This window comes from Temnothorax longispinosus, chromosome 4 (assembly GCF_030848805.1).
Source record: "Temnothorax longispinosus isolate EJ_2023e chromosome 4, Tlon_JGU_v1, whole genome shotgun sequence".
NCBI classification, from domain to species: Eukaryota; Metazoa; Arthropoda; class Insecta; order Hymenoptera; family Formicidae; genus Temnothorax; species Temnothorax longispinosus.
Window position 1 is genome coordinate 21532431 of NC_092361.1, and position 24801 is coordinate 21557231.

Consider the following 24801-nt stretch of genomic DNA (forward strand, 5'->3'; position numbering starts at 1 on the left):
AATAGCGGGGCACAGCTGGGCATATGTGACATAAAAAGAAATACTTGTGATGTGAGGAAAAAGAAATAGTCGAATTGCAGAATTTTCGGAGGGCAAAGATTACCCGGTGTCAGGTTACTAAGCCGCGCGGCAAAGAGTTAAGGCACAATCGTACGACAGCATGGAAAATGTTTACTCCATTTGTTTGAGAGGGTTTTGAAAGCATCGTTGGTTATTTGAGGACTCGTGCATTGTAAATTTTCTTTCGATTTTGTTGGATCAACACGACGATTTATCTCAAAGATTCTTTGTGCGCGCCCTTATTTGAAACATTTTCGTATTTCAAGCAGAATTTTATCTCGAATACACACTCTCGCATTTATTTAGGATGCCTGTCTAATTATGCAGAATTTCGGATCTATTGTTACTAAATTCTAAATGAATCGCATTTTGCGATTCACGTCAGTGATGAATGTTGACCGATGTCATGCCGATGACCGATGAAGTGCTCGGGACAATAACGCAATTTTACTTTGTTGTGTGTTAGTTAAAAGTATTGCTAAGAAGTTAACTATTGCTAAGAATCATTAATCACAGGTGACCATGTAATTTAGTCTTTTAAATATGTTCGTAAAATATCCAAATATTTTGTGTAATACTTAAACTTCAAGGGCAGTTATGAACTATTCTTAATAATGTATCTTTCCGACCTTCATCGAAAGCCATTAAGAATGTATTAAAAATGTTTTAATTATACATGTATAATACTAATGCTCAGATTTTATACTATTTATATTCTTTTTCTTACTTTTACTATCATTACCTGCTGTTTAAATTGACCAAGCGGCGTTTGTAGCCCTCAAATGTCAAAAGAAAAAAGGAGTTCGCACATTTACTATTTGCGAATATGCACCGTCAGCAAATATTTAATTTGGCTGATTTTTACCTGGCGATTCGATACACGTAAAAAGAGAGTTATTATTATTTTTTTTTTTTTCAAAGGAAAGTAGTCGTTAGAATTCAGGCCAAAGTTAACGTTAGTTAGTGTAACTTGTAGTGCAACAAAAATATGTAAAGAACGTTTCCAACAATTTCGACAGTAAAAAAAGGGATAATTAATAATGCTGAATAGAAACCTTTTTTATGCTGATATAAACTATAATAAAATATGAATAAAAAATATAAAGAGCTTGAATGATTTTCATGATTCTATAATTTAAAAAAATTGCGTTAGTAGTTCAACAAATGCCTGCATAAATATCCGTAATTAACACACAATGACGTCAACTGTATTTTCCGCAAAATAGAAAGGACAGATATTACGGAAATGTAATGAAACATTCTGGTATATGTATGCCTCGTGGCGCTATTATTATCCCCTGGGATAGCCTCTCTTGGGATATTCTACAACAGGTTCTCATTTTCACATAATATATCTGATTAAAAATATCCAAATTAAAAGAAGAACGAATATAAAGAAAAATCTCTTTCAGACATTTTCTTTTAAATAATTTCGATATTTATGTAATATTAAAAAAACCTGCGCATTTACAATAAAAGAATTATTTTATGTATCTTTAAGTGTAATGTAAATTCGATTGGACGATCAAAATGCAACTTTCATGCATAGTACTTTAAACAAATTTATATAAGTATCTTTTTTCGCTTCTAAAGGTTTCAGGTTGAGAGCCGATCTTTTCCAAATATCGAGATATTGGTCAGCATGTCATATGGTTGTTGGTCGATGGCCGCGTGGGCGAAGGTTGCAGATGCGCGACGGCCAACCCCTCCGTAATAATGTTGGAAAAGCGGATGCTGTGTCACAACCCTTTTCTCATTCCCCATCCCGATAGCGGAACCATTGTCCATCCACCGTTACAATAACGAGCCAGGTAACGGTAAATGCGCAGTGGGGCTCCGAAAGTGTGTCAAAGGACCGCAATTTTAAGCACTAATCTCTAAACCGTGACGTCCCGAAAATTGCTTTCGACGTCGCGCTCACGCGGTTGACCTATGTTGATCGATTGTGCAAAATCGAAACATCTTGATCATCACACTCTCAATAATATCTTTAATACGCATTAAAAATTCGTACTTAAGATTCAGAAAATTCTCGTAAATATTATAGTCATTTCTTGATACGATCAACATAATGCATTCCCATAAATTTATTATTAAATGTCAAATTTTCTAAATCGTAAAATTTTCAAGGAATAAGATAACTTCATATCGTATCTTATCAGGGATATACCCCGTCATTTCCGTGCTGTTCGATGATTACGCAACGACGCATTTTCAAAATTAGAAACGCGGTTTTTGTGTCTGAAACTGATTTTTATGGTACAGTTGATGTATTCTTCTTTACAGAAATTACCTCAATTTTGTCAAACAAAGTCAGACGCAGTGTTGGTGACAATTAATAATTATAAACTAATTGTTCTTAGATACATGTGGCAAATCGTATTTTCCACGCACGCATTTTATCTTAACGCCAGGTGTATCTCGCAGTCGTCCATTCCTGCAGAGCACTATATTATGTTCCTGTAGATTGTGGCCCATTCCTGAAATAATTTAATCTTAATCTATGTAAACTTTTCAACGCGGACTACGCGACGCCCCAAGTTTCTAAACGGTAATAACTCGCTTATCGAATGCAGTATTGTTGCAAGCACGAATTATGAATCTTACCGGGAACATATGCCGTCATTTCTTTGCCGTTCGATAATCTCACAACGACGCATTTTCGATTTGCGGAGTTAGGCTTCTTTGGCTTTTTAATGACGGTTTTTAAAACTACGCCCTTCATAAATGGTTGGCCATCGAAAGGATTCTTCGACGGTCTGCGAGGTTTGTACGATCCACCTCTCCTATGCATTTGCCATAATGTGCTTCCAAATCTGATCTGTCCCAATCCTGTGGATCAGTATAAATAATCAACGCAATCGTAATCGAAGAGGTGAAATATATAATTTAGGCAAAAAATAGAGCTATGGACCGTATTGTGACTATTGAAAAATACTTCTACAATTTTTTTATGTCTATTTTCATTTTCAAATATAAGCGTTACTGATTTTAATAATTATTTCGCACAAATTTCGACAATTTTGAAATAATACAAAAACAGCACCGATTATTAATATATTGTTAGAAATCTAGATCAGTGATCACGCAAATTTTCGTGTCAATGACCCGTCGTTGTTAAGACGTGAGCGGCAAGGAGAGAATAATGGGCGTCGACACGAAAATCTGACCGAAAACTGCATCTGATGCCAACTTCCAATCTAGAAATCTAGATGATAAGCATAACTGTTTTCCCTTTGGAGAAATATTTACGAGATGAATAAAATAATAATTAAATAACATCGAGAAATACTTCAGATAGAACGATGTAATGAATTGCGAAATATCCAGATATTTTCTTAGAGTTATTATGAAAAGATGAAAGAATGGAATAGGCAGTGGAATGCTAGAGAACCTAAACTTTTGCAAACAACCTAACAATGAACCTGAGAAAGGAACAAAAAAGCCTTTTCTCTGCTTACACTAAGAAATAATGAAGAATGAATATGCAATTATTTTCAAAGGAACAGCTTTCTTTCAAACGTGCACACATGAAATAATATGATTATCTATATGGCAAATAGAAATCAGAAGGGACAAAATTTTCTTGACGTCTTTTATCATTTGTCACATTTTACAAAATTCGCTAAATAGCAAGATGCCAGTAAAAAATATCAGTAAAAATAAAAATAATCTCACTCGTGTATCATTATATAATTTTAATAACACTATTATGTCAATTAAAGTCATGACAAATTTATTCGTGGTTCATAGTTGTTCTAATTCTTGCAAATTTAATCCATGTGATTTTAAAAATTGATTTAACTTTCCAAAAAATGTGCATCAGGTTAACTTGAAAAACTTTATATATAACCTTATATAAACATATTATTTTATAATTATTGATCTTTTTTTATCGTTTTTTCTTTAATAAATTTAAGACATTTGCTTTTAGCGCGCAACATCATCGGTATGTTTGACAAAATAAAATACCTTCGGAAAAAGAATATCGTGATATTTGTCAAATTCTCACGTATTCAAAAGATTACCTAAAACGAGTATCGTATGACAGCACACTTTGCAACAGGGATGCTCGTTACGAAGTGATCAGTTTTCGAAGATGAAAGCTCCGGAGGTGACGTGACAATTTTAGAGTTGCATTTACGGAGCCGTGACATCCCGCGATTAACCAAGGCCGAAAGAATGTTACCATTGTTGATCACTTCGACTGACCACCGTCCGTCAATACGACAGATGTCCGGCAGTCCATAGTGACTAATCCGTCCTAACTCCTCCTACGTTAGGAAAGGCTATTATGTTCGAAAGGCAAACCCTTTTCTCATAGATGAATGCGCAAGATTATATTGCGAAAGTTTTGGACGTCGGTTGCACTTTGTTGCATCGTTAGAATGTCGCAAATCCTTCTCTTTTCCCCAAAAGATTGTCTTCTTACGATTTTGCGACTAAAGAAATGCGGACGGACATAAGAATTCGTCTCTTCATCTCTAGACGTAAGAATTATATCATAAAATTTGGAACTAATAATTAATATTTGTGGTACGGTGAATTAGTATTTGTTACATCAAATTAATTCGAATTGCGTTTGATACCCAAAATTTGAATATAAAGTATTTGAATGCAAAGTAACTGTAAGGTCAACATAGGCGACATGAGACTTGAATTCTTCATTAAAAATTAATCTATCTCATGCAGTTTGAAGAAGAAAATATATATTATTTTTCTTCTTATTTGTGCAATTTCCTTTCTGCAAAATGTTTGCATGCGATTTAGCATGAAATAATTCAATAGCACGAATAAAAAGTTGAAATAGATAAAAATATTAAAAATAGTTGATTTTCGTAATGCAGAAGCTTCAAATGATTAAATTAACGAAACGCAGGATCTTTAATTCTGATAAGGCGTTGTTTGCGAACGCACTCTCACGAATGCTCTCATGAATGGGTCATGGACCTAACCCGCCATTTGTAGGGTTGCGAGAAAAGCGGAAAGGGGGAAACCAGGCGAGCATCGGGTCCCACAGTGACAACTGGTCAACCGCAAATGGACACGTCACACCCCTCAATTCCCAGCGATTTTCGCTAGTGGTCACAAGGGCATCGTCTTTACGCAGCGCGAGCCCTTTCTTGCCAAGTGGACGAATAGAATCCCTTTTGGTATTTTGGAGATCTCTGTCCACGGGGATCAAAGAGGTGAGGGCTGCGCGTATTTTCGCAGCGCAGAAGAATGCCAGACGCGATGGGAAATCTAGCCAACTTCCTCGATATTCGACCACTTCTTTTGCAGAATCCAGATCCAAGCAGAAAATCGCGGAGATACGTATCTATAGGCGATTATAGATGGTTCGGAGAGGACCAATCTAGTCATAACGCATAAGAAATATATATACCTCTAACGTTTCACTCAATTTCACGTAAATAAGTCATCAAACTACTAATCTTGATTTTTATTTTCACGTCTTTTATGTGGATTAAGAGATTCAGGCGCGTTTAATTTAAATTCATACTTTTCATATAATTCAAAGGATACGTATTTAATTTAATAAATAAAATAACTAAATAATCTACTATGATAAACATTTAAAATATTACACATGATTAAAAAGTCATAATTAGAAAAAATTTAAACAGATATATCTTATAATTATTCGGACAATAATTTTAAATAATCAAAAATATAAAATGTAATACTAAAACTAAATTTTTATGCAAAAAGTTATCGCAAAGTATTATCTAAAAACAAGAACGTGTGTTGTATACGCAGAAAAAAGAATATTCTTGATTTAAAAATATCTTTAGTTTCTGAAAAGTATATGAATGAAGTCATTTATACATAGTTCAACCAAGAAGAAAATGTTGAAATAAAAAGTTAAAATTTTTATAAGAAGATTATAGATTGTTTCGTATATAAGCAAGAGCACTGTAATCTTCTTATAAGAGTTTCGGCATTTTTTTCTTGGTTGAACTATATAAATGACTTTATTCAGGCAAGTTTTCTTCGTTTAACGCAATATAATCACATTTCAAGATTTCCACGTTGAAACTGAAGATAATTTCAAATCAAGAATACTCTTTTTTTCTATATAGGCATAAAATAAACATTTTACATTTAGGGATGAGATTAGTAACACAATGTTTAACATATGAAGGGTACAGGGGAAAACCGATCCAAGTCCTCTTTTTGTCGAAATCATGGGTCTGTTTTCTGTTACTGAACTGGCTACACTAGTTCAGAGTTTATCTTTTTTACTCCACATTGGAAGGAAAAAGATAAACTCTGAACTAGTGCAGCCAGTTCAATAACACAGAAAACAGACCCCCATGTTATCTTGTGGCATTTTCAAAGAACTTTCATAATTCTTATCTGTTTAAACCACGAACAGTTACAATTCATTGGAAATAAGGCTGAAACATGTGCTGGAAAAAACGATTATAATCCACTCGCTTATGAGGAAGAGCCATAATATTAAACATACATTGTAAACACTAATTGTAAGTAAACACCACACACATGCTGATATTCACTGCCACAGTATTATTTTTTCAATAACTCCCAAGATGATATCTGGGGATATCAGATATCAGAAGATATCTGAGGTCTTGAAACTTAAAATTGCGTTTTTCTCAAATTACTCCAGATGGATATCGGTTGTTTTTCCCCTTGTACTCTTCATACAAGGGTCTTCATGCTTAACCCTACAAATGCTTTAAAGCATTCTTCTTCTCCTTTCTTTCAGTGAAGAACGCTTTAAAGCATTTATAGTACAAATGGACTACAGCCATAACAGTCTTCTTCGATATTTCTCTCTGGCTACGGTCAACGTGACGCTACAAATGCTTCGAAGCATTCCTCTTCTCTTTTCTTTCAATGAAGAAAGAAAGAGAAGAAGAACGCTCCGTAGCCTCTGTCAACTGTCTTACAATTAAAGCTATTATTTCTCTCAATGTTAAACAATTTCCAGTAACACCAGAAGATGAAATAACAGTAAAAATTGACTGTTTATAATCAAAATATATCAACATCCAAGTTATATTGAAAATACTTTCTGCTTAGAAGAGTTGAATTCCGTTATAAAATGAAAAACTATGATTATGACATACCTACATATTTAAAAATGTTATTACCTTGCAGCGCTGTGCTCAGACATGTCGTCGTGGCTCTAAGTACGTTTCCTGTTAATAGCAAGTAGATTTCAATTTATTGTTAAATAAACTGACGTTATGCAAGATTACCTTGGCTGTAGCTGTTCTCACAAAGCTTTGTTAGGCTACCACCTACAATTAATGAATAAAATGATCAGATTATATATAACTAAAACTGAAACTGAAATGCTCTGATTATATATAAATAAAACTGAAAAATTTGAAAAGGATCCACTGCAACAGTAACCCTCCTTTATTCAGAGATTAAATTAGAGGTTAAGTAATCAAAGAAATTATTATATTGTATCGTGTAGTGATCATACCTTGGATGGAACTCGCTATGCAAGTCCTTGCTAAATTAATTACGCTCCTGGCTAGGAAATTCATGCTTAATGTAATAAATACACTTTTCCTACAGTAACTTAACCTCTGACCGAGTGTTGTTTAATCTATCTTTAACATACGGTGATTCGCTATCACCCTCTAGTGGCGAGGAAGCAACTATCACATGAGCGAAAGTGTACATAAAGTAGGAATTTTATTTACCGATTTCAGATACATATTATGTATATGTAATTTTTTATTTTTACTTCTCGTTTTTGATATTTAATTCCATCTTATTTTGTTATATAAAAATATATTCTTTAACTAAATATTTATTTTTCCATATTACATGCTTGGATTCAAAAACTTTTATTAAAAAATTTATTTTTATAAGACGTTAATTTGTCTGCCTGTGTGTCGGACTTTAACCATAACATATATCCAAAAATATTAGGCGTAAATAAAATATTAAAAGTCTAGTTTTTTTATGCAGGCGGAGCCCCTCACCCACCTGTTATGTACTGTCTAATAAACACATATAAACAAATTACTACAAAAACTTTGACCAAAAGATGCTTCATCGTTTGACAGAATTGATTAGTCAATCCTAGGATTGCCCACATGTTGGACTTCGACCATAACATATACGCAAAAATATTATTAGGCATAAATATATATAAAATATTATTATTAAAGGTCTAGTCCAACTGTTAAAAGGCGCATTTCACTGTTTGTGTTATTTTATTTCACAAACGATCAAATTCCCAGACAGCACGCATGTCCAAAAGCGAGACATAAGACGTTTAAAAAAACATCTTTTAAATGTTTTACGAAAAGATGGCTAAAAGATTGCTAAAAGACGGCTAAAAGACGTCTTATGTCCCGATTTTGGGCATGATATGCTGTCTGGGTTAGCTTATCATTATTATAAAAGCAAAAGTCTAAAAGAAAAAGAAGAAGAAAAATACGAAAGTTTGATATTTATTGTTATTGACGAAAGGACACATTTAACATAATAGTCATATAGGTATGGAATTTTTCAGAAGCCAAAACAATCAATTTCATTTTTTTTTTAATTTCTTAATTTTAGTATCTTAATTTAGTATTAATTTTAGAGCGCATAATTAGTTCATAATTCCGTCAATTTTACGTGCTTTTTATTTTACAAGTTGATTGATTTACTTTCCGAGAGGCTCACAGTTCACTCTCATTGCAATGAGAGAAAGGGAAGAGGTAAAAAAGGCACTGCGGGTTACTAAAAAATATAAAGTTTATTTAAAAGTCGCACGATATAAAGCTTGAGGGAGCCAATGTTCAGGGTAGGGCCAAGGTTGATAGAGGAAACTGAAGAATCATCGACGTTCCACGACGTCGCGTGCGTCGGGTAATTGATCAGCCACGTCTTTACAATCCGTGGCCGTAACCGGCACCAATACCGGCACCAAGACCGGCACCAAGACCGGCACCGAGACCGGCGCCGAGACCGTGTCCTAGTCCTGCGCCGTATCCCAGACCAGCGCCGGCGCCGTAGCCGATTCCCGCACCGAGACCGCGGGCGCCGTATCCCGATCCGATACCGTAGGCTGGTCCTCCAACGGCTGCAACTCCGTGTCCGAGTCCTCCCAGACTCGCGCCACCGTATCCCAGACCGCCGGAGTAACCGATACGGTACAGAGGTGCGCTGGCGTATCCGTGGGACGCTACGGGCACGCTGTAGCCGTAGGCAGGTGCGGAAATGCCGTGACCCGAGGAGTAGGCCGGGGCAACGCCACCGAGATAACTCTGTCCGTAGCCTGAAATCGAAAGGGGCGTCTCGCGGGTGATCTCTGACAGAAATGAAATTATTCGCGCAGATCGAGCATCGGAAACCGAGAGATACCTCCATAAGCCGGTCCCGCAATCAGAGCGTTTCCTAATCCTCCGTATCCTCCGTAACCCAGACCCAGCACGCCCCTCTTCTCCTGTTTCTTCTCTACCTGTGTCTCCTCACAATAAATTGGCATTGCCAGGCCGACAATGGCTAATACAAGCTGTAACGAATTCAAACACTGTAGGACGCAAAGTTAAATACGCATTGTATTACACAGCTTTTATATTCTCTCACTATGTGGTCACGATTCCCTCCGGACGTAATCCGGAAAGAAAATATTTTCTTGTCCTCGGTTTTCAACCTCTTATTATATATCTTTTAAAAGATATAAAAGATATAATATTTAAAAATATGCGAGACATAATGTACATGTAAAAAACCGTTATACAATTTTGTCTACAATTCTGATGTCACACATCGTAGGGGAATTAACAAGCCGTATCAGAAATATCTTGCAATCAATTCTATCCGCGGGGCGCGTAATTAGAAACCGCCAATTACTTTTCCGAGGCTATTCGGGTACGTCTATATAAGGTAAATCGGTACGAAACCTCTTTCGCGGACGTAACGTGACGATTCCGGTTACTCGGGGGAAAACGTAAAATTACTCACTATAGCGTTCATGGTGGCGATAATGATGTGGCGATGCGGAGATCACTACTAAAACTGATGCAGACCTCACGAGACACACCCCCTTTTATACCGGTGGAGTCTTTTCTCACAGCATTGCATCTCACCGAGACGAATTACACGTGTGTATCTTACATCTATACACGATACCCCGCTCACTCACACACATACGCACGTAAATAGAGATGTAGGAGCAGTTAGCGGCGCAATAGTACCGCCGGCAAGAAGGTAGAGGTATACGCGTGGCTAATACGCCTTTCTAAAACGATTTTTCTAGCGCACTCGTCACGAAAATTCTTTGTTAGAACCGCGCGATCGACTTGCGTCGGTGGGAATTAAAAATCGACCGATCAATCCCCCGAAGAAGGATCAATGCCGTTAGTCTCGATGTGATGTTTGCACTAACGTATAACCCAAGAACGAGACGTAGAGTTATCAGATTTCTCATAGAATTTCTTTCGTTGGATTGAATTAGAAGGGTTGAGAATTACAAGTAAGATAAGATCGATCGGGCGATTTAATTATATTCAGTTTTCTAATTTCTTTTAATTCGTAGTACTGGATTCTTTCAGCAAAATAAAGTGGAAACTCGCATAAGTTGCATTTCATGATTTTCTCCGCATTAAGAAACTTAATCTTGTCATTTTTTTCAACTGGAAACTTTCGGTGAGTTTAATGAATTTTTACCGCATTGAAGATAATTAATCTTGTCATTTTAAAACTACGAGATTTCATAAATCTTGGGACTTTCAAAGCGATCACCTTGATCACTTTGAAGGCAAAGCCAAGGTCAAATTTCTTGCTTGGTCAAATCCTTTTACTCCATTATGGACAAAATGATATTTCAAAAGAACAAGGAGTTACTTAACGCAGAACTCGAAGCCGAACTCGATACAATTAAACCCCATATGAATGCGAAAGAGATATTACATGACATCGCCGACATAACTATTACTATAATATGTATCTCTGGCGTATCTATTACATACATAGTATATAGGTATGTACATTTTGTATAATTGTAATTTTCTCATTTTAAATATACATAACAATGTACGGTCCATTATAGACTTCATTTTGATCCATTGCTACGATATAGCAACGTGCTTTTTCTGATCATCTTAAATTTCATACATGGCGAAACTTTCACCGTCGCACGACTCTGCGACGACGGTTTTCGGTTGCAGCGTTACGCAAAAACGTGGAGACATTTTTTCCGTCCAGTTCACCTCTTGCTGCAGTTCCTTTCTGTGGCAACCTATCGTATGTCACGTGATTGACGAAACAGGAAAAAGAGAGGGACGGGACGAGTAAAAAGAGTAACAAGGAATTTAGAACCGACCTTTGTTCTCAATTTAGAATCGACCTTTTTTGTCAGATTAAACAAAAAATTGTCGAGAGATGAAAATAATATGAATAATATATTTATTCAATTATAATTTTATCTGCCTCTTGTAAGTCGTATAATTGTTCGAAATAAATGACAAAAATTCCTTTTTGCGAGTAAATGGTGAAAAAAAAAAGGATTAATTGCTAAATAAACGGCGCCATACATCACTGTCCGCTGCAAGCGTTATCTTCCTGTTACTTCGACGGCACTTCGGATAATCGCCGTTTTACAAATGGTCTGCCATGAACTCGATTCGACAGCAGGCCGTTATTAAATTAGCAGAAAAATCCTCGTTAATCATCATGGGAAAGAGGGCAGGAGGTACACCCTCGAGCCTTCGAAAGGGCCATAAGTCCGGTAAGATCTTACGTCAGCGCGCACGATACCGCTCAGCGGGTTCGACGCACGTCATACAATAAAGCACGTCATATCGTTAATTTTCTACGGGGGGGAGGAGAAGGGAGAAAGTTTGTACCGCATCAAAGGTCGCATGTGAATGATTGTTGCGTAAACTAAGCACTATGAGAGGGTTGCACCGACACACCCCGTTTGACCAACGCTGGCCAGGCGAGAAATCGCGGCCATTGCGTCGGCAAGAGTTGGTCGGATCTGCACAAAATGTAGGTGCACTAGATGTAGGAGCTGATATTGCTAAAAGTTTTGAATATATCTATTGTTCTCTCTGTGCAACCATATCTGTTTTTTTTTTCTATGTTATGTTCTTGGATTTATAACGCCGTTGACTGATTAATTCAATATCGCCTAAATGATAAAACATATTCTATTTTATACATACACCTCAACCGGAACCGGAGCAAGAATATTTCTTGCTAAAAAAGATTGTGGATATTTTCTGTATATACATGACAAAAAATAATGTTTTATTATTTATAAAAGGCCCGAAATGCCCGTATTCTTTTTATCTATAAATTTTGATCGATTTACAGTATTTTCTCAGTGATAGTTTGACGATTGCGTGTATCACATGATTCGCATATGAAAAGAGTGAACAGCGATTTCCTTAGCGAGTACGAATGTTAGAATCCAATATCAATAAAGATAAACTAAAACTTCTTTTAATAGTTACAAGATTCGAAGCAATGAAATAAAACGTACGGCCGAACGGCTGTTTCAGACTCAGGGAAACAGTCGTTTGCAGATTCTTATTGCGAAATGCACTCGCGTAATACCGATCGCGCAAATGCCGATAATGCGAAAATATGTCGACGATACAATATAAACGCGATGGCTGATAGTATATCAATGCATCTTATTACTACTCGCAACGGTAGTGTAAAAATAGATTTAATTGTTGGATATAAAACGGCAATCAATGATCAGATCGTACAAAGTCTGGAATTTTTCATTCAGCAAAACCAACTGGGTGATTTGTTCATAGCAAGCGTGACTGACGTAATTTTCTGGTATTTATCAATAACATATATCTGCAACGCATTCATGTATTGTATATGTGTATATACATACATAATTGCGTTACATCAATATTCATATATATTTACCAATTTTAACATTATATTATATATATATTTCAAAAATATATTATAATATTATATTATATTTCATAATTAACTACATTTAATTATTAATTAAATATATTAAATATAATTATATTGTAATTAGTAAAAATAACATAAAATAATAGATAAAATGTAGTGACGCCATGTATACCGAAAGATTCGATATTATTATTCTTATCTTATCGAGTAAAACACCAATAAAATTTGTCAATTGGAAGAACCTGCAACTAATTGTATTAAAAATGTTATTTATAGAGTAATTAATTAATTTCTTATTATTACAATTACTATTTAAATATTATTTAGTTTACTATTTAATATAATGTTGTGTAGATAAGATTTTGATTATTAGCGTTAGCAAAAAAATCTGTCGTAATAATTTTTTCGTAATTAAACACTTTTTAAATTTTCTAAAATAATAAGTAATATTTTAACAAATATAAGCGATTGATAATTGAAAAAAAAGATACATATGACATTTATACCAAATGCTGATAACGAAACGATATAGAAAGATTATGTAAGATTCATTTGTAGATGGCAGTAAAATGCTCCTGTGGTTGTTGGGTTAAGTTTATCACGTGTGTACATAACCTCTTTGATTGTTTTTGAACTATTATAGAGCACATTATATATTTTCTTAAATAGAATTTATCGATCAAATAAACATTAATTCTGTCAGTTTTCCAGTAATATCCTATCTGTGATTTATCGTCTTTTATTTTTATAATTAATTAAGTTTTTCTATACGGATAAATCATTCCATGAAGTACAAAATCTGTGCTAAGGATAAGAGGCTTTTTCCTCGGTAAGTCTAGTTTTCATTTAGTTTTCATAATTAGATTCATAATTTTATCGTAATCGAAAGATTAACTATGCATTTGTATAAAATACTTTAAGGAATTTTTTCTGTACTGAGATATCTCTATGCAAAATCTTATATAAAGTACCTAAGTTATGATTTAGGCTGCATTCGGAGAGCGTGCTATTAGCGCTATTGTATCATTCTATCTTTATCGCTCATTAAATGTAAAACAAGGATAGAATAATCAAATAGCGCTAATAGCGCGCTCCCCGAATGCAGCCTTATTAAACATCAGTGTCTCTTAATATTTTAAAGAGATAGACAGATATCAATATTAGATATCAATATTTGTTAAAGTATTTAAAAAAAAAACAATATTATTGATTACTTATAGTATATTTAATTATTTGTTAATAGAACTGAGATCAGAGGAGTCTAGTTTACATAAAACAAGTAATACGCAGCTATACATTTTAATCTATAGCTAAAAATACAACTATGTTGGTTACTTCCAAATATGTTCTACATGTATCTTCTAATATACAAAGTATGTGCCGACCATTCATTAAAAAGTACTCCTCAAAGTCGGACAAAATTAAAAGATTGATGAAAGAATATAAATTGATATTCGGTCCGTTAGTTGAAACAAAATCCCAAAAGAAAAGGCGATTAAAATTAGAGAAGAAAGGAGAGATACCCCATGAAAAGACAAATATGATACATACAGAATTTTTGTGGGTTATGGAAAATGCTCGTGATAAGCTCAAAAAGATTACAAAGCCTCAAAACGAGCAGTCAAATGATACAGATCAGAGTTCTATAAAAAAATTTAGCGAGATGGAATTTGATGGTTCAACTGATCAACATACAAAAAATCTTTTACATTCTGAATCTAGTCAGACTGCTCAGGAAATAGACCTTAGATCTAACAGCACATCTAATTTGTCAGCGAAGAATAGTAATAACGAAGTTGCATCGTCCAATTCAAATGTATCTGATAATGAAAATACAGTCACAAAATGTGTGTCTTCTAATTTTGAAAGATTTCCTGACATTATTATAAAAAATTTGCCAACTTTTCCAATTATGGGCAGCAAACAAGAACTTCCCACGCAGTCAACAGAAATATTATCTATATCTGTTAGAGATGATCTTGAAACAATAAGATTTCCCAGCGTAACTAAGATTCTTACACAAACCATGTCACCAGAGTCGAAGCTGGCTCTAGAGGCATGGAAGGAAAGAATGATAAAAAAGCTCGGGCAAGAAGGATTTGAAATGCATCAGAAAGGTATTTGATAGCTATTTGATAAACTGTTCCACGAGAAAGAGAAACTTTAATGAACTTAATAAATAAATCTATTTGATACAGCATTGTTAGAGGATGGATCATCTTTGCATTCGTGCATAGCACAGGACCTGCTCGGGAAAGAGTATGAGGTTCCTTCGAAGATCGAGCCAGTTTTTAAAAGTGTCCAGGGTGTTTTGAAAGACGTGCACCACGTTAGAGCGATCGAGACACACGTAGCTCACCCGAAATTACGTTACAAAGGAGTAGTCGACTGTATAGCCTCTTATAGGTAAAACAGAGATTTTGCTTCACCATCACCAGGAAACTCTATTTCGAAACGAAACAGGCAAAACCAGAGGTCACCGCCTGGTTTCTAGTCAATTTTATATTTTATAACTTCTATTGTATAAAATAGCTGTAAGCTCTAAATATAGTTGACCAATAAACTGATTTAACTAACTACCTTAATATTGTATAGTAAGTACAATAAATGGAGCTTGATAATTTTAGGCTAATGATAATTTCAGTCTTTAAATTTATACATTTTTACTAAATAAAGAAATTATACTTAATAATTTAAAATAATTTTGTAATTAAAATTATTTAACATTTAAATTATTAACTTAAATTATATTTTAAAATTGTATTTTATACAATAATTTTACAGAAAATTGAAATTATTATCTCTCTTCTTTAAAGCCTGATATAAATTATAGAGATATAAATTTTAGAGATGCTTTTCCAAATGTTATATTTATTAAAAGAAAAATGTTGAAAAAGGGTTATATATCTTATTCACAATAAATCTTTTTCATAAAGATGTTTCCCAATACTTTTCGCTTTGGTACATTTTCAACTTGTTTTTTTTGTTTTTCAATAAAGAGAGATATTTTTGAGGATACGGCATTTATGATTTATGTAAAATCTTCGATTGAAATAATGAGTTATTGATAATATTATTAGATTTTTTCAGATATGGTCTGTGTTTATTAAATTATTTATTGTTTTTATACCCACGAATACTCAGGTTTCATTAATTGATCTGATTTTCTCTGTTGATCCATACTCGAAATAGAGTTTCCTGAAATTTTTATATATTTTTTGCTACAGAATGATTTTAAATTATATCGATCTTTATTTCTTCGAGTGATAAAGTTTAAAATCGTCCTGTATATTCAGGATAGTCTTACACGTACGCACTATACCCGCAGGGGCGAAAACTACGTAATCGATTGGAAGAAATCAGACAGAAAGAAATTGGACTTGAAGGGAACATATGACGCGCCTGTACAACTCGCCGCGTACATCGGAGCTATCAATGTTTCCAATTTATATCCCTTTGTGGTAAATAACTCATCGTAATAAAAATCTCATTTAAAAGAGATACGCAAAGAAGTTTGTATTTCATTATGGAAATTAATTCGTTTTCGATTACTGTCATTTTATTTGCTACAATTTGTTCGTCAAATACCGCGTGTAATAAAGAAAGCTACTGTAATAAAGCAACTTTCTAAAAGTTGTTAATATTTTCTAAAAATAAAATTGGCAAGAGGAGCAGCCACTTTCCTAAAACGTCCGTGTTTCTCGATTCTACAGATAAAACGGGGATTACTCGTGATTGCTTACACGTGCGGCGCACCAGCAACCGTGTACGAAGTGTCCGACAACACGCTGCAGCAATACTGGACAGCATGGCTGCACCGCCTGCAGAAATACTATGTCGAAACGACGAGCAGCGATGGCAACGAAAACATTTATACCCCAATAAAGCGTTAATGTACCGCGTCGCATATATTCATTAAAAGTTCCGCACGCAAAGCCAATTAAATGCTTATCCGTCAACCACAGGTAACTCCCGGCAGGAGTCGGCGGGAGAAGTTTTTAATTCCATCCTTTGCGCGTCAGAAGTTGCAATAATCTATAGTCTTCGGGGAGTAGTTGGGAAAAGCCCTCCCAGAGTCCGTAGGAAACCAGAGGATACAGCGAGAGAGAGAGAGAAAGGGAAACCGCGTCGATACGCCGACTTATTAAGCCCTGCGGTGGACTCGGCATTTATGATTTATGACAAACCTATTCGCATTTTCCGCGAGCACCGCTCGGAGTAACGGTTATTAAGAAAATACGCAAACTTACTATCGCGACACTGTAATTTTGTACGATACATTTACGCTGTTATTAAAAGTATCACAATTTATGTGAGCTGTATTTTTCTAAAGTTCGTAAAACCTCAGAACTGGCGAAGATTAATGTTCCCTGATCGAGTTTGGAAAGTTCAACGATTAAAGCTTTTTCCGAAGAAGATACGTTTTTATACAAGTTCACAGATTCGAAGTAAACATATTAATTTTTATGCTTACATTATATATCGCTCTTATCAAGATAATAAAGTGTTCCATTTTAGATTTTAATTTTAGATGCAATTTGATAATCAATACTGCGTTTGTTGAGAACTTGTTTCGCTTTTAAAATAAACCTTTGACTTCACAGTCTCATATCGCAGGTGAAGAATACTGTAATACTAAAAACGTAATGGTCGTGCCGGAAAAACCCGGTCATCCCGGTCGTCGAGTTAACATACTACAATTATAACTTTCGCCGGCAGGACAGAGAAAGCCTGAAGGGGGTGCTACGTTACGCGGCTCCCCGTTACAGGACCTTATAAACATTGCGACCCCTCGTGCGCCCTTGGGGATCGTAAACTAATGGTGAAGCGGTGTAGCAGAATTATATCGTTCGTTGTTTCCGCATACCTGGCTCGCACACAGAAACCGGGAGTATCGCGTTAGGATATCAGATATTACGAACCGCATCCTTTACGTCCAAACGGTCTGGGCCATACATGGCAGTATCAAGTCGTAATAACACTGTCAGATATACATTACCGTCATCATACAGCGCAATGTGTTAGATTTTCACATTTTTGTTTTATTTTTTTTCATCACATTTCTTGTTGGCGAAAATACGTGCCGTGAAATGTTCGCTACTTTTTACTATATTTATTTTTGGATACTAAATTTTGAATATTGATTCATGTTAGGATCTTTCGAGTAAATAAGAAAAGAGCATTAAAAAAAAAAAAGATAATGGAGCGTCATATTCTTTGCTTTTTGGTATATATTGTTAGTACATGGAGTATATAGGAGAAACCACGTGGTTTAATATTAAAATCCAATTTTCTTTTCATATATTTATTATGTTATACAATGAACCGAAAGATGAAAAAGGCTATTTAAGAGATAATTACGATGACAAAGGAAATCATGAAAATTCTAAATAAATCCTTAAAATATTGTGTAAAAAAATCTAGTTACGCTACTGGAATGTCAACTCGTTATTTCACTCGAGGATTTCTTTTTCTTTTAGATATGTTTATTTCCGGTTATCCTATATTCCGCTAACAATACTTTCATACGCTCTCCTATGATATTCAGCTTTACAAGCCTCTGCAAGTGGGATGCGATTTCACATCAAAGAATTCTTTCATTAAAGTGCAAAGCAACTACGCAGTTATACTGATCTTTTCGTTTTTCGAGAACCAGATATAGTTTGCGAAACAAATGTTGCAACATCTTGAAGCACCAGAAAAATAATAGCAGCAATTTATCGTAGGTCTGTTTGTGCTGTTTTCATAATAACTAATTAAAAATTCCTTGAGAACGTTAATTCACTGATACATATTCCACTCGATTCAGTACACATTTGTGTAATAATAAAATATTAAAGATTAAATAATAAAATATTAAAGATCATTTTGAGTGGGCTTTAAACATTAGTAAGAAAAGTTCAGCGATGACACAAACGCAAGCAATCGTGAGGTAATCGCAGAGTCATACCGCGGTAAAACAACGTTGACTCGGTGCAAGCACCGTTATGACGCATTTCTTTCATTTCCACGCCGTGGATTGTGAATCAAAAGAGGGAGAATCTACTATACCGCAATCCGTTTTACGTAATACAATGCTAACGTTGCAAAGTGATATTTACTGCGAGGCCGCGGATTTATCCGCTGAGAATTCCGTTGTTCGCGCGCACGACATCCTGCCGGCATCCTGAGCAAAGACAACCATATTTCCGGATTAGACATTTAGCGAGCCCCCAGCCCCCAGATGAATCTAAATCTCCCGGCTAATCCCCGCTAATCCTCTCGTAACAGCGGCATATTTTCATCGGCCGGCCGCCGGTCCACCCCCTTTGAGCGCGACGAGTTATGAAAACGATAACTTCAACTCGCCGGACGAACCCTCGCTTCCTTCGGCCTCTGTCCCTCTTGGTCCCTCTTCACCACCCCTCGGACGCGCGAGAAAACTCGAGAAAATGTGCCGCTGGAACTATTGAGCTCGCAATTTATCGGAGACCCCTGAGCAGTATGCCCTCCGAACGATTTCTTATATTGCACGCCTTTAATGCAGCTACGAATAGCAGCGGATTTTTATTAAGTCCACTCTGCGATTCGATAAACCCCAGCAATTTCTCATTCTACCACAAATATTATACGAAAGCTCCCTTAATGCTTAATTATATTTTTTATCTCAAAACACGTTTCAAAACCACAGAACAATTGCAAATACTAGATCTAAAATGTGATATTTTAATAAAGAAATGTTTAACATGAGGACTAAGACATGTAACAATTTCTTAATACGATTAATGATTATTTTAAAATTGTATTAAAAAGGATAAAACAATATTTTTATGTATAATATTTAAAAAAATATATAGTATTTTAAATATAAAGTATTATAAGCATATGCAGCCTATTCTTGAGACTATTGCTCCTTATTTTTTTACAGCTTTATATTTTTTACTGGAATTTTAAAATTTGTCCAACCACGCCAGACGGCGCTATCGGGAGCAATTGCGAAATTGTTCTCCGCGATAGAATCGTATTTCTCTTATTAATAGTCGGTCGCTCGAAGTACGCCGCACAAAACTTTTCGTCTCGACGCGTAACAGTCCCCGGGAGCGTGAGCGCGTCTGCAAGGGATCGCAATAGCTCGGTTAAAGTCATCAACGGGCAAACTGGAGCACGTCCGAAATTACGAAGTTTTCATCGTCCTGCCAACGTCGAGAAATCTCTCGACGTCAATATCCTTCAGAGAAGTTCTACCTGGCGGCGGCGTTGTCCGCGTCGCTCTTCCGTCTAACCGTGGCGAGTGCTTCCAATGGCGAAAAGTTTATAAATACGAGGGGGTTCGACGCTCCGAGAGAAAATCGACGAGCACGAAGGCACGATGATAAAGGCAGAAGAGCCGTCGTTCGTCCGAGGAGTCTCGCTTGCCCGAATTAATCCTCTTCGGGTGCGCGACGCGACGCGCGGCTCGTCGTGCATGAATTATCGATCGTTGCCGCGCGCAACGGTCACGCTACATTTGCCTTCCAATAATAATTAATAATCAAGCGAAGCGGAGCGCGCCAGGGCCAATCTACAAAGGACCGGATTACACGCGAGACGGAAAACGGCCGCACGCTGGTTAGCCGGTCTGAGCATTATAGGATGCACCCTGCGCGACTTTACGCCGCGCCGTAATAACTTTGAGATCTGACTCCTGCATACTGCGCAAGAGAAATCAATAAATAATTGTTTACAATAAGTGAAATCTGTATTTTTTTTTCTTTTAGAAAAAGCTTGTGAAGTAATGTAACGTATACCTATGTGTAGACGTTGCATTACTAAAATATATATACTATAGATTTAGTTTTTTATACTAGATTTTAGACTAGTACTTTGTCTAATTTTTTGGTAGTTTAAATCTAGTTTTTAGTAAATTAGATACTAGATTTTAGACTAATATTTTGTACTATATCTGGTTTTTGATACTAGCGCGTGTGATACACATGTATGTATAATACATGCACACGCATTTTTTGGAGATAAATATGATATTTATCTGCTCCTTCATTATTGACCAATTATAAAACTAAATTGTTTACCGGTGTCAGTCTATTTGATCTTTTAACTTTAAAAGGTATATTTATTTCACGCGGGTAAAAAGCGCCCTTCGTGGTAAAATCAAGTAAAATAAAGTGTCTTTACGCTGTTATACGTAATACGTACTAACAAGGGCAACTCTGTCGCTTCTATAAAATGATCGTCGTTTCGTAAACACTGCGCCGGCCGGCTTATGTGCACTTATACTGCACATTTCGCAACGTGGTTTCTCCTGGGGGACCTGCTCAGGTGCACACCTGTGGCCAATTAGCGAGCGCACATTAAAAGCTATTCAAACTGCGTTCTGAAGCGAACGTCGTGTAATTGTGTCCCGCTATTGTTGGCCTTTCCTGACCGCGTGTGCGTATTACAATAATACGGCAACTTGCCGAAATCAATAAGATTCGTTCACTAGGTTTCGCTCGCGTGGCGCGTGCTCTTAATGAAATTAGTTTCATTTAAAACAGCTGCGATAATTTCCGAGGCCTTGAAGTTCTTTATATGTATACTCAAATATAATATCATTTTTCACAGAATATCCTTTAATCTATGTAATCAAATAATTTATTTTCTTTTTAATTTAATTAGCGATTCCTGAAGAATCGCTTACAAAGGTAAAGAAATATGGATCTTGCCTGTTTTTGAAGAATTAATTTTCCGTGAGAAAAATCTGTCGAAAATTGTCGTTAAAAAACAGCGGGCCGATTTAGCGAAATATTCTCTGCAGTACCTATAACAAAAAAAGGGAACATTATTTTTTCGGTTTTTTTTAGGAACTAAATGCTGACTTTAGTACAATTCTGAAAAGCGCCGATTAAATACCGGAGCAAGCGGGGGATCAGGGAGCAAGTAGTTTTCCTCTATGTTGTCAAATTCGCATACCGTAGTGCTTTCGCAACCGGCTGGCTCGTATTGCAGAACTCTCGCTTATACCCGGTGTGTTCGTCGTTGCGCAATACGTCATCGAGCCGCTCGCGAGCAATTTCACGGGGTGCTATATCTCACCGGGGGGAAAACTCCCCGGCTGTATATTGCGAAATCGGCGAGAGATCTGCCGCAAGCCTGAAAATATAACTCCGCGGCTATATAGCGAGAGGACCGTACTCTCAGTTTCCCGATGCTCCTATTTCTCGGGTTCGCGCGCGCCAGATTTCAGTCGAAAACAACGCGAGGAATCAAATTGTCTCTTCCTCGTATACGGCATGCTTTAGATGCACCAAAATAAATTTCCTGCCAGCGATCGGGTAATTATTTGCCGTAACTTTTCAACGTTAAGTTTCTCGGCAACTAAAACTTAGATTAAATTTCTGTTGAAATTGTATTGAAACATTCAGTTGAAATTAATTTAATCTTCGTCGTTGAGTTGACCGATTTGAACTTCTAAGACATTAATCTTCTTCTAATTTAAACTTTTAGTCTTTAATCTATTTAAATATTCTCAATAATTAAAATAATTCAAGATCTTCTATATCTTTACTGTATAATTATTTATAAACTACTTATAAATTATTTATTTATAATTATTTATTGGGATTTTATTTGTAGAACCCAATAACCGCTATATAAGAGCAACCGCTATTATTAATTGCTCTTGAATATCTGCAGTGTTATAAAGAGCTCATGATAAATCTAAGCCATTTTCTTTGTGTCTTTAACTCAATAAATTCAAGTGTTCCGCGGGATGCTGCGAGTTTACGAGACGTTTGAAAAATTTTCAATTTTCTTCGTCTCAACTTTTATGTTATGTTGGCAAGCGTAACATAAAACGCAAGTAAAATGCGAGTTATGCATCCGTATTACATGCGCATAGAACGTCGCCGAATATTCTTCGAGTTTAAAAAAAATGGCATAATTGTGCGAGGAGAGGAAGGCTCAATTTCCTGAAAGATAAACCAAGGGAAGCCGTGGAAGTCATGGCTACGGATTTTCAAGCGCGGCGTTCTGTTGGATAAATTTCCGCATTTTTCAAGCTTCTCTCCGAGTTGTCATTGAAAAGAACCGGGTCTGGGGAGGTTTCTTTGTCGACAAGTTATGGCCGATGGGTGGCACTTAGTCTTCGCGCAAAGAAAAATTCCGGGGAAACTCGGCGTCGCGCAGCACGGCAGCACCGACACCGCGAGTGCAATGCCGGAAGTGCATTACTTAATTAAACTTTAGCCGCGAAGTTATGCTGGCCGTAAAAAAGATCCCGCGGTATTTTCCGGGTATAGAAATCATCCGGGTTACTCGAAGGAAGATTAAGAGCAACGACTCTGAGTTCGGCGGGGTTTTTCTTCTCTCTCTCTCTCTCTTTTTTTTCAAGCACGTAGTTAAGCAAATCGGGTCAACGAGATTTTGTACTCGTTGGAGTTATTTGCGCGAGTTAACGACAATTCTCGGCGAGTTCTGATTATTGATTAGCATCCTCAAGAAGTCAAAGGATATATATCGTAGAATAAAGTTACATTGCACTAGTAATTTCACACAAAGAAAGTTACGGCAAACATTCGGCGTTCAAAAATTCATTGTTTTTATTACAATAATGCTGGAATTAAATTATTTCTGTCCTTATGGCACGCCGTTTTGCTATTTAATACTAAATCATAAAAATTCTACAAATTAAATTGATACTCAAAGAAAAGAAATTATTTTATGTCTCGACATATTTATAATTCATCGAATTATTATTAAGCTAACATAATTGAAAATGCAGAATTAAAATTATGTCTAGACAAAATATTAGTTCTGAATTTATTTTATGTTATGACATAAAATTTTTTCGGGAATTAAAATTATGCACATAATTAACCACACACATATGTCCTTTTATAAAAGTCTCCAAATGATTAATCGTTTTCTAAATTAATTGTCCTTGACGAAGACGAAAGTTTATGTTGGTTCGGTTAGAACTGTTTCAATTAAGTTTTTGTAGAAATCAGTCGAAAATGCCGAAAACTAAAGTTCAACAGGCAACAAAAAGCCGTCCAAGTCGATCTAACAAAAGATACGGCATTAATATTCTATTGATAGATAGGTACTTGGCGATCCTTCAAGGATTGTCTAGCCAGTGTGACAAAAAGAACATTCTCTCTCAATCTCTATTCTTCGATCTTAAATGTCATTTACTTAGTCAAAAAGAATCCAGTCTTTCTTTCACGGCAGAAAAAGGAGGTCAGCTGCAAATGCAAGACGAAATGCAGTTTATAGCGACGCGGTCAGAATTGATGTTCCTCGCTCGAGTTCCATGCTGTGTCGATTGGCATGCCTGAGGAACCGAACCGAATTCCACAAGCGGCTTGGGGAGACGTAGTAGTTCGAGTGCGTCCGCAATTCCGCGGAAGAGGAGACGCGCGCGACGAAAGAGAAAGAAGCGGGGAAAACGCTCGATTTCACAGCCATTGGCTCGAGAAAATGCGACTATACGGGGTAGTCATGTGCGCCGGAACGTGCATACGCGCGGAAGCGCGGTCGGCGACGGTGGCAGAAGTGCCCCGTTACGTGTGCAAGGACATGCTGAATGCGGACACGTACGTGGGGTAAAGTTGCTAGGTGAAATGACGACGCGCCTGGTTTTCGCACGTGCACGCCGACGTGTGCGTGTGCCATGCAAGCGCATCGCACAAGAATATACGAACGTTCGTATATTCTTCTTCCATCCCGTGGATATATAGCTGCGCGTCTTGCGGCGGGAAGAAAAAAGAAATTACTATTTTTGTGTGTGACCTATCCAATTCTAGGGCTAAATTTTAAATTTGAAAAATATAGTTCTTTTTCAAAGAACGTTTGATTGCATCGGTTTTTCTATATTTTACGACTTTCAATTTAATGACATCTCATTTTACAATC

At 36.2% G+C, this 24801-nt stretch overlaps 3 protein-coding genes across 4 annotated transcripts in view; 1 reads left to right on the plus strand and 2 right to left on the minus strand.

The window, feature by feature from the left end:
• Positions 1-177: 177 nt before the first annotated feature.
• On the minus strand, positions 178-7679 carry Tko (technical knockout). The gene is made up of 5 exons (XM_071775156.1): positions 7523-7679; positions 7290-7331; positions 7182-7229; positions 2668-2892; positions 178-2540 (listed from the first exon to the last, which is right to left on the minus strand). Exons 1-5 carry the CDS (start codon positions 7584-7586, stop codon positions 2410-2412), a joined length of 510 nt encoding a protein of 169 aa, XP_071631257.1. The 5' UTR covers positions 7587-7679; the 3' UTR covers positions 178-2409.
• An 835-nt stretch (positions 7680-8514) lies between these two features.
• The window catches only part of LOC139811831 (uncharacterized), a 63654-nt gene continuing 47367 nt past the window's right edge, over positions 8515-24801 (minus strand). The window contains exons 1-3 of one of the 2 annotated variants that reach the window (XM_071776258.1): positions 10006-10868; positions 9403-9553; positions 8515-9316 (exon numbers count right to left, since the gene is read on the minus strand). In XM_071776258.1, the coding sequence (XP_071632359.1) occupies positions 8928-9316; positions 9403-9553; positions 10006-10017 (552 nt within the window). In that variant the 5' untranslated portion in view covers positions 10018-10868 and the 3' untranslated portion in view covers positions 8515-8927. Of the gene's footprint in view, positions 9317-9402; positions 9554-10005; positions 10869-24801 lie in introns of those variants that run through there. The other variant, XM_071776257.1, reaches the window with a different exon arrangement.
• On the plus strand, positions 13524-17241 carry LOC139811829 (mitochondrial genome maintenance exonuclease 1). The gene is made up of 5 exons (XM_071776255.1): positions 13524-13759; positions 14174-15047; positions 15129-15336; positions 16259-16391; positions 16644-17241. Exons 2-5 carry the CDS (start codon positions 14255-14257, stop codon positions 16821-16823), a joined length of 1314 nt encoding a protein of 437 aa, XP_071632356.1. The 5' UTR covers positions 13524-13759; positions 14174-14254; the 3' UTR covers positions 16824-17241.

What these genes read in the sequence shown, in the direction of transcription:
- Tko (XM_071775156.1), bottom strand. Translation starts at nt 7,586, where the DNA reads ATGAATTTCCTAGCCAGGAGCGTAATTAATTTAGCAAGGACTTGCATA. An exon ending in TCTGAGCACAGCGCTGCAAG is followed by an intron (nt 2,893 to 7,181) that starts GTAATAACATTT and finishes ACTGATCCACAG; the next exon opens with GATTGGGACAGATCAGATTT. An exon ending in AATGACGGCATATGTTCCCG is followed by an intron (nt 2,541 to 2,667) that starts GTAAGATTCATA and finishes AAATTATTTCAG; the next exon opens with GAATGGGCCACAATCTACAG.
- LOC139811829 (XM_071776255.1), top strand. Translation starts at nt 14,255, where the DNA reads ATGTTGGTTACTTCCAAATATGTTCTACATGTATCTTCTAATATACAA. An exon ending in ATTTGAAATGCATCAGAAAG is followed by an intron (nt 15,048 to 15,128) that starts GTATTTGATAGC and finishes TATTTGATACAG; the next exon opens with CATTGTTAGAGGATGGATCA. An exon ending in CCAATTTATATCCCTTTGTG is followed by an intron (nt 16,392 to 16,643) that starts GTAAATAACTCA and finishes TCGATTCTACAG; the next exon opens with ATAAAACGGGGATTACTCGT.